Below are 12,189 nucleotides of genomic sequence, written 5' to 3' on the forward strand. Positions count from 1 at the left end.
GACAAATTTTTTATGCGGCTTTGTGAACTATTTAAAGCTATTTATAGAATTGTGTAAAACTTAAAAAAAAACAGTTTTCTTTACGTATTATAATATGTAAATGTGCAACTTTTACGGCTATACACTCACACATAGGAAATATTGTGAATAGGACTCCAGGCCTGAAAGAGACACTTGGGAGGTATTCATAAGTATTATTGAAACATTTGATAAATATTTTAGAACTGTATATTTGTAATGTTACATTAATATACTAAGTATTGCCTTTTTTATTTTCATTTACAATTAGGCTGTTTGAGTAACCTGATTTACTAATATACTTTCATTATAGAACCAGGTTTAAGGGTAATAAATATGTCTGTGTGTGAATGTGATGCAAACACTTCAATTCGTTTCACTTTGGCCCGGTTCCGGAAGTATACGGAAGCGTTCATATATCAATGGCAGGGTTAAAGCTTAAGCTTGCGGCTACCCTTCGTTACGGAAGACTATAACGTGCGATAGCCGAACAAATTAACCGGGGGACCCCGTTCCCAATGCAGAATGGGAAGGTTCTGTATAGAAACCTAAATGACCCACCCAATCCCATTGCGAAAGCACGAGAAGTGATCGGCTATCGGCTAGCAGTGCCTGGAGCCGTCGGCTCGGTAGTCGAGTGATCGTTTTCTGTGTGTATGAGTTATGCTCTCCTACTCCAGGTAGCTTTGGGAAAGTTTGGCGTTACACCTGGTGTCATGCAGTGGGAATCCTTGGGAAACGGAGTATGAATAATTTTATTGTTATCTCGGACGACTCGGATTCGGACAGCGCTACAGATTACCGAGAACATCTAGTAGTTCCAGAAAGATGTGAGAGGCAGGAAATAAACCAGTCGGATCTATCACCTGACCCGTGCACCTCAACGTCTAGGAGAAAGTCGGTAAGCTTGAGCGATAAGTAGTACATACCGATAGAAGCACTGGCTGACGTCAGTACATGGTGTAATGATGTTACATATGTGATCCAGGGTTTATATACCGGTGTAGAGTATCACGGCTAATCAGTCTGTGACCTGCAAATTGGTTCACTTGCAGCCGCCACCTTGTGTATGGTTTAGACTAATGGGAATGGCAATCCTGCAACAGCTGCAGGGTCACTTTACCGCAGTCTACCCAAGTGATCAGTGTGAAATTTGTGAGCGAATACGCTGGAGTATAAAACTACCAAAATTTGATTTTAAAAATCTTTTTTTTTCCTTGCTGACAATGATGGACATAGCAGTTAAGATCTTTGTAATAATGCATCACTGCTATGAATGGATGAAACTATAACTGCATATCTTTAACATGTAGGTTCTGTTGTATGGTAACCGGAGTAACTTTTGTAATGCAATTTAAAATTCTCTAATTGCCAACATTCTGCGCTGAACGTTCGGACAGAATGTGAACGTGATGTAAGTCTGTGTCGCACTCCTCCCACATAGTGTGATCTAAGAGCATACATATGTTCTTTTGCTGAAAATCAATATTATCGGTAGGTTATATTATAATAGCCTTATCACTGTGGGAACGCTTAAAGCAAGGACCAATCAAGAGTACCCATGATGCTCTATGACTGGCCCCTACGCGCTCAGTGTCGCAGTTCCCATGTGTGACACGTTCACCTGCCTTGCTAAATCAAGAAGTCGGAGTGAGGTGTAGTAGGTATGAGGGAGTGAGTTATGTGAAAGAGAAAGGGGGGAGAAAAGAAAAAAGGTTAAGAGAAGAAAGAAAGGGAAAAAAGAGACAGAGAAATGGAAGAAGAGAGAAGAAAAACAGCGCACACTATATTAATGACGGGCATATACGCTAGTGTGTGTGTGTGTGTGTATAGAGTGACGGAGCTGAGGTTGCTTAAATCCATAGAAGAACTGTAGTCAACTCTCCAAGATGTTTGGAACAACCTACCTGCCAAGTTCTTTAACTCTATGCGAGTGTACCTAGAAGAATTGATGCTGTTTTGATCGCAAAGGGTGGTCCCACCAAATATTGATTGATTTAGCTTTTACTTCTGTTCTCCACTTTGCAATTATTAACAGGTCTACTGAAAACGTTCTTAGTTTACAGCATTTTTCCAAACCTGCCTAAAACCTTTGCACAGTGCTAAAGTGTGAGTCAATAGGAGAGAAGCAGTTTAATCTCTGCATCTTTCAAATGGGGCTCGAAAAAGTGACAGTGAAATGTTCAACGTTCGGAAACCCTTGCAAATCCCGCAATTCTAATAGCTTTTTGTATTTGTGTGCGCAAGGGGTAACCAATACTACTGCTAAAATCAAAACCCATGCTTAGATTGTACTATACACTAATAGAACATGAATGCTGTCCCTGACCACAGGTGCTGAGTAGTTGTGCCTATACCTGACAATGTTAAATGGAAAGGTCAAAACTGGTTAATATACGTAATATGTACTTACTAGTAAGTCTATCATCTACACGAAAATAGCTTGGTGGTGAGACACAACCATTGTGCAGAATCCCCCATACATTTGCAAGGTAGACCCCCACAGAAATTCTAATGGACCTCTCAACTTCTGTATGCATTAAAGTGCATATGATGGCCAGAGTATCCCTTTAAGCCTTTTTGGTGGCACTACAAAGTTCCATTCCTTCTTTTATTATTTACTTTATTATTTTATTTTCCACATACAAAATAGGATGCAAATTACTTGTAAAAGGTTTAAAACTCCTCAACACGTTTCGCCAGTTGAAGGTCCTGGCTTCGTCAGGAGAAGCTGGCACCATGCTGCCCAACCGGAAAGGCTTAGCCGCCAACGTTAATAACCAAACCACAAAATGCCAAAATCCACGTAACATATAGCTGCTTACCCATCGCACAGTGCTGCGGAATATGATGGCGCTATATAAAATATAAAAAAAATATTGACATCGCCTTCAAGAGACTACAATTGTACTTAAAAGTCTCTGCCTGCCCTTTTCGTGATCGTGGCAAATCTTGTGTTGAATCAACAGGCCAAATGTTCTTTATAACTCCTTTTTACACCTATAATGACTGTATTATGTCATTTTTAGTATTAGGATTTTTATCAGGCTCCCCAAGGTGCCAGACATTGTCTACATGCTACATCCACAAGGGTGTCCGTGGGATCAGCGTCTGAACGTCACGGTAGGGTAACACGGACAGGATGGGCATTCTCCTTATTGGTTGCCGCTCCCCAATGAGTATCAGAGAGAGAGTAGGATACCCTTTGATTGGTCTTCGTTGGAAAAAGAGTCTTACCTCATTGGGTGCCTTTTTTTTTTTTTTCTCACCTGCCGCTATCCATGTTGTTCAATGTAATCTTCATTGTTTATTGGCTGTTTAATACCTAAACCTAATACCACATTTTAACCATTTACTGTTTGTCTCGTTTGATCTGCGCTGGATAAATGGCTGTGTTTTTTTTTCTCTACTAATCCTCTTTAACCACGTGTCAGCTGGTTCCTGGTTGATACGAAGAGCTATATTACTACTCGCATACAGCAGCAGAGCTCCGCTTGGACCTTTGAGGTATAACCAGAAACAACATGCAGGATTTAACCTTTGCAGCTCTGGTTCCCTTCACACTCGGCTTTTAGGATTTATGGATCTTATACTACATGCTCAGGAAGTATTATGTGGTATTATTTATCACAAGTAGCTTAATGCAACTTTAATTGAGGTGTCTGCACTCAGGGTAGGATATCCAAACGTTTGCGGCCTGTTTGAGTTGTGCACCCCTGTGCTATATTATGTGAGGTGGCATTGGAATGACTGTGATCTAGTAGGGGGTAACGTTATACAAGGAGAAAATACTGTATCAATGTGTTAATAGAAGTATTGGAAGAGCATTTTTATTTGAATCATAAACTATGCAGAGGGGGGACATTGAGGATACATCGTCTGGATAATGATATACCGGAATTGTGATTAATGTGAAAAATCTCATCTATTATCGGGAAACCATGAAATAAAGTTTTACATTTGTGTTTTGCTTCTTATAATGGTAATTTGATTGCCGTGTGCAACATTTGCCAAATATGCAAGCATTGCAAGAGCTATCAAGATTGTTTTTAATAAATCTGGCTCATAAAATCCGTAAAATGTGTCCAATACTGTTACATTGAAATTATTGGTTCATATTAACATCAAGCCCTCTCTATAAACTGTGGATCACCGCTTTAATTAAGGGCCCTTCCAACCAATGCCCAATGTGACAGTTGTTCAGCCTGCACATTGACAGTTTCTCCAAGAGATACTGACTGACCTGTGACTCTATGTGCCACCTACAACCCCTCTTGTCTTACGCTTTCGTATGATGATAATTTGAAATTGCCATTCATCGTTCAGCCAATGAACGCTTCATTTTTTAAAAATTACTCTGTGCTAAAGTTCCATACCTAAAATAACGTACCCCCTTCATCTGATCTCTGCAGTAGAGGCTCCCAGATACCGGATATTTTGAGGTAAAAGTACAACAGTTGCCTTTTTTTCCCCACACTGAACTTATCAACGTGACAGTTGTGGTTGCAGGATGTCCATATAGTGTAGTGGGAGTTGTAATTTAAGCACATGTCCAGTGGTAAGTATTTTAGTAAAGATGATTACAGTTAGAGTAGATAGCATATCAGAGGAGATATGGAGACGTCTTCTAGTTGCAGGTAGATCTCTGCGTCTCATGGTGGTCTTCTTATAACATGTCTTGAAGGGGACGTTAAGGTCAGTAAGTTGTCCAAATTTTCCCAATTTCAGGTCAGTTGTCTCATCTGGAGAGTCTGTTTGCAGTTGGAGTTCAAGGAAAATTTTTTTCCAGGATACACCATCATCTGACTAAAAGGTGCTTATTCAGTTGTCCTCTAGAATGCCAGGCAAATAGACCTTACCAGTTGTGTTAATCGTTTCCTCTGAAGGTTAAATCGCATATAAAACCAGTGTTGCCATGGTTGGTGAGAAGCAGATACATCCATGAGTCCCAAAACATTGTTTCAGGTTAAGGTGAAAGGGATTTAATAGTGATCAGAAAATCCCTTCTTTTCTGTATAACACGACCATTGCTTGTTTATGTAAATATTATACTAAGTATTGAAACACTTCAGTCAACACTTCCAAAGATACAGCAGAAATATATAATGAATCATTTTAGTGATGAGTACTTCAAATTATTTTTTCAATTATCTTATCTATCTATAAACTGTATATTGTAGCTTTAATTCATGGTCCTTCCAACCATTGCTCAGTTTGCCAGTTGTTATACCCCTAGATTAAGCTGTATTCGTTTCTCATGCGACGATGTGCCACCTACAACCCTCCGCTTTTTTGTTTGTTTGCAGTATTAATGATGATGCTGGTTTGAAATCGCTGTTCTTCGTTCAGCCAACGAGAGCGCCACCTATCTTTTAAAAAATGCCTCTGTGAGAGGGTATACTCTGACGTTACTAAAACACCACGTCTGTCTTGAATCTTTATCTCAGATACCGATGCAGCACTGTCATGGGGAGGTTTATATTTATAATGGTTTTAGTTGTTTTTGTACACTGAATTCATAAACTTGAGTGTGGTTACTATTTGACCAGATATCATATCATATATAAAACATGCTGTTTCTTGTGTAGTAGGACTTGTAACTTATGCCAAGTGGTTTATACATATGTAAGTGTATGATTTAATAGCTTTGTATAACAACAAATGCCTTATTGTAGCTAGACCTCCCCTTTACACTGGCTTTGCCTCAACTCTCTATTTACTAAAACATGTATAAATACTAATGTGGCATTACTGCTATTAAGCTAGCAGACCTTTCTAGACATCTGTGTAATGATATACTGTACCTGCCATCACAATCTGTATAGTGGTCATACCGAACTGAGCCAAGATAGCCGCTAGTAAAGTGGAGTTTACCAATTAGGTTACTAGTTACTAATGTCAGATAATTTTATTGTATCTGCCTAATAATTTTGGTGCATTGTATAATAACAAGAATATATAGATGATATGAACTGATCCTTTAAGATTATATAGTTAAATCAATGAGGTGACTTTCAAGTAATTTCACTGATTTAAATATTATTGGCCTTTATACAGGGCCAAGGCTGAGTGGCCTCTTCCTAATGTAAAGTAAAATCCGTGACCTGAAACTACAACTGTCCTGCAGACTCTCTTGGCTCTTTAGCGAATACACCCCAAGGTTTAACTGTAACTGTTTTGTATGTTCTTTATAATTTAATTCATCTTGCTTTGCCTGTGCAGGACCTCATCGATTTGACTGAAAAAGACTTTGCAGTGGAAATTTCTCCATGCCAGACCAGCAGTGTCATCGATTTGACTGGAAACGAGGACATGTTAGAGATGTTCCCCAAAGACCACCAAGAAAGCCCTCCTCCTTTCATTGCTAAGTGGATAAAACCCGAGTCCCATTTTAATAACCCTGGTTTAACCAAGGAAAGCTCATTCATTGCAGATAGAGATTCAAAAATAATCATGGATGAAAGCTGTTCTTCTGAAGAAGGTACAGGAGGAAGCAGCAGCACCACCACTGTTAACAGTGATATGGAATCCCTACAGAGTGCATCCGAAGCTCTTGGCGAGCTAGACAGTTCTACTGAAAGCAGAGATGATTGTCTTAATTATGAAGTAAATATAGACTCCTCCGCAGAAAAACCTCAGGTCCTCCAAAAGTCTCAGTCCCAAGCTATTTCAATATCTGCTGTAAGAATGCTAGACTCTGACACAATGGATTCTGGGTCCATTCCTGTAGCAAGCTCTTCTAAAGTATTACCACCAGAGAACTCTTATGATAATCCACGTCCCAGTGAAGAAACTCCAACTTTCAACAAAGCTTGGCTGTACAAACTTCGATATTTTAAGAAACCCCCTGTGCATCACCTCTTTTTCCAGCAGCTGAGGCAAGAACAAGAAGGCAGGAAGGTAGTCAAAAAAAATGAAAAATGTATGTGGTTACTCCAGTGTCCAGACTGTATTTCCATGTGCTTGTTTTAGTAATTATTACACAGGGGGGGGGGGCTGTTTAAATAGGGCAAATGAAAGCTGAAAGATATAACTGTGAGGTTATGTACAGAACCAACACAATTTAATTTTAGGAACCCCTAAGAGTATTGTAAAGTTACAGCAGACAGGATCAGTCTGTCTTGTAAGCTTTGAGTTTGTGGCTACTGGCTAAGAAGTGCTATCTCCCAACATTGCAGTAGTCCAGGAGATTACTGGAAGTTGTGTTCCACTGGGATAAGGGCAAGATGTTCTACTAGTAATTAGAAAGAGATATGAAACAGGTAGTTATGGATTATGCCGGGTTGTTAATTACTGGGTTTTTTATTTATTTTTTTAAAATACATTTTATGTAACTGTGAATTTGCAGCATGGTGAAATCCTCCTCACAGTTCTATCTATTACAGCCTATCCCCTTAAGGAGGATGAATATTGTCTACAGTACAAAAGAAGAGAACTTTCCACAGGGTACTTTACATCTCCTGACACAGTTTGTATCCAGTTATTACTACCCACCCAAAGATATCCTCTGCCATGTCATTAGATCTGTCCTGCTGGGCAAGGAAGAACTGAGCATCAAGAATGAGGCATACAAACTTCTTATGAAAGTACAAGAGTAGGTGAAGACTGGCATTCTTATTTTTCCTTAACGTGAGTTCTAGAGGAAACCAAACCATTAAAAGAACAGATGTAGAAATACATGCATTTATATCTTCTAGGGCCCATTTCACCAGTACAATGCTCAATTATACAGTATTGTCCAGATGGTTCTATGAACATGACGGAAACGGCATACTTTACATTTTGAGATCCAGAATGCAGTGGTCATGTTGTTGCCCTACAACAAATAAAAAGCCAAATCTTGAACTGTCTTCTGTAACAAAACGTTAAATTAATATTTCATGCACTGTTTAGTTTTAATTAGATAAATACGAATAGCTTGAGTTGTCCAGAAAAAAACCCCAATAGAGTTCAAGTGTAAGCTTTGTGTAGGATATTTCCTAAATAGGGCAGTCCCAACATCTTGGTTTTTCATGGCGGATTCTTCTTGCCCTTTTGTTTGTTGAAACTTCTAGGCTTCATCCTGCTGATCTAAAGATGGTAGCCTGGGACTGGAGCCTGCTCACAGAGGCAGTGGAGAAAAAGGTATAACAATGTATCAGTTAAAAAAACATTTACAATGACTGCCTGCCCTAAACATGCTTGAAATGAGGGATTGAGATGTTTGATACACTATATGGACAAAACTATTGGTACTACAAGGGAACACAAGCACGACACACACAAAAAGGTCCTATATAATGTAGTAAATTTATTAAATGAGATAGCCCCTCTACTAAAAATGGGTTTCCAAATGTAAAATGGCACAGCAGCAATAATAAAAATAGTTTGTGGCTCCTTCTTTGCTGCGTACAATAACATTTGGGTCCTCAACGCATTGGTGGGTCAGTGCTGGGTGTCTGTAGGGCCCAAAAGTTCTTCTCTCGTTGGTGGTATGGTGTTGAGTATTGCTCGGGCTGCAGTGTCCAATGTGGAACACATACACGATGACCGGAAATGATAGCTGCAAAGGCGGGACCAACAACCTATTTATATATGTGTATTTGTCCCTATTTGTGTACCAATATTCTTTTCCATATAGTGTTTGATTCTGCCTAATACCACGTGCTCGCCACATTAGCATGTTAAAAAAATATCATATCTTAGTCCTGTCTGTCTGCCAAGTGAAACCCACGTCCTGTTATTTTGTTTAAAGCTCTGTGATTCTTATCATTCCAGGAGCACCCAGCCTACCTGCTCTTCCTACAGTATGTTGTCCAAACATTACATGATGACTTCCACATTGGTTTACGCCACCGATCTTTACAGAAATGTTTGGCCAAATCCATGTTATCGTGTGACAAAAGTTTAAATAACATCAAGTAAGTGTTCATTCATACAGATCCTGGAGACGGTATGCATTATTATTATTACGCCTGAAGTGCCATGCTTGGATTATTCCAAAAAGGAGACAATAATGAGCAACACCTGAAAGTTTCTTGTTCTATGGAAATATAACATTCTCCAGTGTAGTAGAATGCAGTAAATTTGGCCTCCGTAGAACCAGTTAGAAGCACCTTGCTAAACCTATCGTTAATGTGACAAATATGAAGCTTCATATAATTATAGTTTCTTCTACATGATATTACAGAGATGTCATTAGTTGGCTTATGGAAGTTGTGATGAATTCTGACGGTTGTTCAAAGGCAGAGTACAATTCTGCGTTGGATTGTGAGAGCCAAAGGTAAGCAAGCCACAACTGCTGCCTATTTACACTATTTCAGTTAGCTTGGCGAGGTTACCAATATGCACGCTTTTCTCTTTACAGGGTCATTTCCCTCTTTCAGCACATGCTCTACATCGCAGTGGAAGTGGACAACTCGCCTGCTTGCAGTTCAATCAAGATTGCAGGATATGTTTTTCCCTCTGTGATCAGTATGAATACACGACACCAGAGGTAAACCAGAGAAAGCGATATGTTCTTTGAGAAGACATTAAGTGCTTCACAATGTAAATTATCTTCCTATCTGAAAGAGGCTGAAATTGCTGGTTCCAAACTGATTAAATGGTAAGCTGGCTGTTGCCTGGCATTGGGCCAAGCCTGACCTCAGGAGGATTTTGAGTCTGCTCAGGTTGTACTCTCTTGGCAAAGCCGGACCAAGCCTGGCTTTGGGCTCAAGCCTGCACAGGCATGCATATAGTACGAAGGTGCTTTTAACATGGAAACCAGCTGCTAATATAATTTTTTTTTCCTAGATTCATATTGTAACTCTTCCCCTTGCTATAACCGACCTAACTTTATTAGGTTCTGCATGGAGAGCCAGGTGTGTACTGGAACCAGAGTGCACACTCTCTGTTGTATTATATTTGCTTGTAGGTGATCGGGCCTTTTTTTTTTTGTTTATATCACTGGGCTACATCAGTCCAAATGTTGGCCTACTAGATTGGCCTGTTTTGATCTGTAATTAACTCTCTTGCTTTTATCCATAGGGAGATGTTTTTCAGCAGCATTGAAAGCCCTATGCTGAAGGCCAAGATTCTTGAGGAACTTTTCCTTCATAGCTGTCAGAAAAATGTAACGCTTCCACTGTCACTGGCCAAGATCCTTTTCTTCATAGAGCACTCCACACTCTTCCTGGAACAACAGGTGAATGAGTATTTAATTCTTACTCAACTAAAGCTAGGAAGGTTACGTCAGATGATCAAAACTAGAAACCCCCAAAACTGTACAATACTACTTTCTCACGGTAAGGTAGGGAGAGGAAAGATAGTTGCAATGCATTTATTACAATGGCCAAGTGGCCTGTTGGTTCACACAGGCTGCGTAGGTTGGAAGGAAGCCCCTGCACCAGGAACCCCGAAGATATCTGGGCTTCCATGATGGGTTATAATGTACCCTGAAAATCATGATGGCATGGAATGTCATAATAAATCCACAAAAGGGGTTAGATGGACCCATGTGATTACAGCATGCATTTGTTAATAGGTAGGACTGAACAAAACCAAAATAAAATCCAATTTATGCATTTATTTTAGATTTAATTCAAACTGATTACACATTGCACATAAGCACGGTTTCAAAAGAGAACCCTACTAAAATAGTTTGGGTAGGTCCTTAAGAAAAACAGCACCTTATAAGACATGGTCCAAATATTATTGTTGGAAATGTATAAATTACATGATACTGTGCCATACTGATGATTTTTTTTTTAAAAAGAATATATGAAGCTATGTACCTTAATACAAATATTTTTATAAAAAAAACTATTAAAAATGTACTTTAATATACACATTTGATCAGAGCCGACCATTGCATTTGGAAACTGGTATACATTCAGATGTGGCTTCGCGAGGCCTTTTTGATTCCACCGACTGTACTTTGTGGTTGTATTCTGCAGGGCCCAGGAACAGAGTGGGACAGATGGGATGAGATGATGCATCACATCTGCTTGCTATTCCTCAGTTACCAAAGAATTTTATTAGGTATGAATTCCTTTTTATTTATTTAAACAGGGAAGCCAAAAATGGTACCAGGAGCAGGAGAGAAGTAGAAGAAAAGGCATGCGGTTAACCCTTTATACCTTTTCATATGGAACTTATTAGTTAAAAATGAGTTTTTGGGGAGAATGGTATCCTTATGGTGATGTAACAAAGAGAGGGCTTGGGGTCCGCTGCAAGTTTGCGGGCCATGTTTCCCTGTTTTGTTCATTTGTTACGTGTGAAATCAGTGCTTTCTGCTGTGAAGTAGGATAAAATAAAACAAATCTTGCCAGCTTATAAATATATTAGTTCCCATCTCAGTACCAAGAAGACACAATGTTTTGCCCCTTGCAACCTTGTATGTTTGTTTCCCCAATATAAAAATGAAATGTGACCATCCGCAGCAGCGTGTGGACTTGTCCTTTATCCATATTAATAATGGTCCGTAGCCTTTAGATCCCTAAAAATACCTTTTATAAATAATTGTTTCCTCCCCTCACCAGATAATTTACTTACACCGGTGACAGACCGCATAGATCAGATGCAGAAGACCAAGCAGCATTTCCAGCTCGATGATATAACAGAAGATGATGTGGAGACTCATCTCGATCACTTAAAGATGCGTATTAGTCACGGTGCAGCGATTCCATCTGCCATCCACGCCAGGCTGCACATGTTGAAAGTCTTGCTGACCAGCGCTTTCAGACACCAAGCATAACTGCGGCCGCTTGACTTACACAGAGCTAATTACTTACGGTTTATATATATATATAAATATACATATTAAAAAAAAAAAAGCACCAAATATATTTCCTACGATGCCCAGATTTAATGTATCGTTTTCCGGTATACACAGCCAGACAATGCCCTTTCGCTCTCACCATTGAAAGGGCTGTTTGCACAGGCTTAGGAATATTTTCTTATATTAAAACTAGGGTAATGTACACTAATTTTTCCCTATGCACTTTACCAATACTTTGCAATTTCTGTATTATAATTGTTCTTTTTAACCATTTATTGTTTCCGAAAGACAGTTCCCATATGATGGATGCTCTGCTCCTTAGCAGATGGTATATTTTCTAGGGTAGCTAGATTAGATGAGGTAGATGAAGCTTCACGGTCAAGCGGCGGCCTTGGATACGCTACATCTGCAAAGAGCTTGAAGCGGTGAGG

General features: G+C 39.4%; 1 protein-coding gene across 1 annotated transcript; it reads left to right on the forward strand.

Annotated features, from left to right (window-relative positions):
* The first annotated feature begins 450 nt into the window (after positions 1-450).
* Positions 451-11,758, forward strand: SIMC1 (SUMO interacting motifs containing 1). Its single transcript, XM_053462975.1, has 10 exons — positions 451-919; positions 6,241-6,918; positions 7,404-7,612; positions 8,073-8,142; positions 8,776-8,918; positions 9,188-9,280; positions 9,365-9,493; positions 10,027-10,183; positions 10,935-11,019; positions 11,520-11,758. Exons 1-10 carry the CDS (start codon positions 764-766, stop codon positions 11,732-11,734), a joined length of 1,935 nt encoding a protein of 644 aa, XP_053318950.1. The 5' UTR covers positions 451-763; the 3' UTR covers positions 11,735-11,758.
* The last annotated feature ends 431 nt before the right edge of the window (positions 11,759-12,189 follow it).

The sequence above is a fragment of the Spea bombifrons genome, chromosome 4 (assembly GCF_027358695.1).
Source record: "Spea bombifrons isolate aSpeBom1 chromosome 4, aSpeBom1.2.pri, whole genome shotgun sequence".
In the NCBI taxonomy this organism is placed as follows: domain Eukaryota; kingdom Metazoa; phylum Chordata; class Amphibia; order Anura; family Pelobatidae; genus Spea; species Spea bombifrons.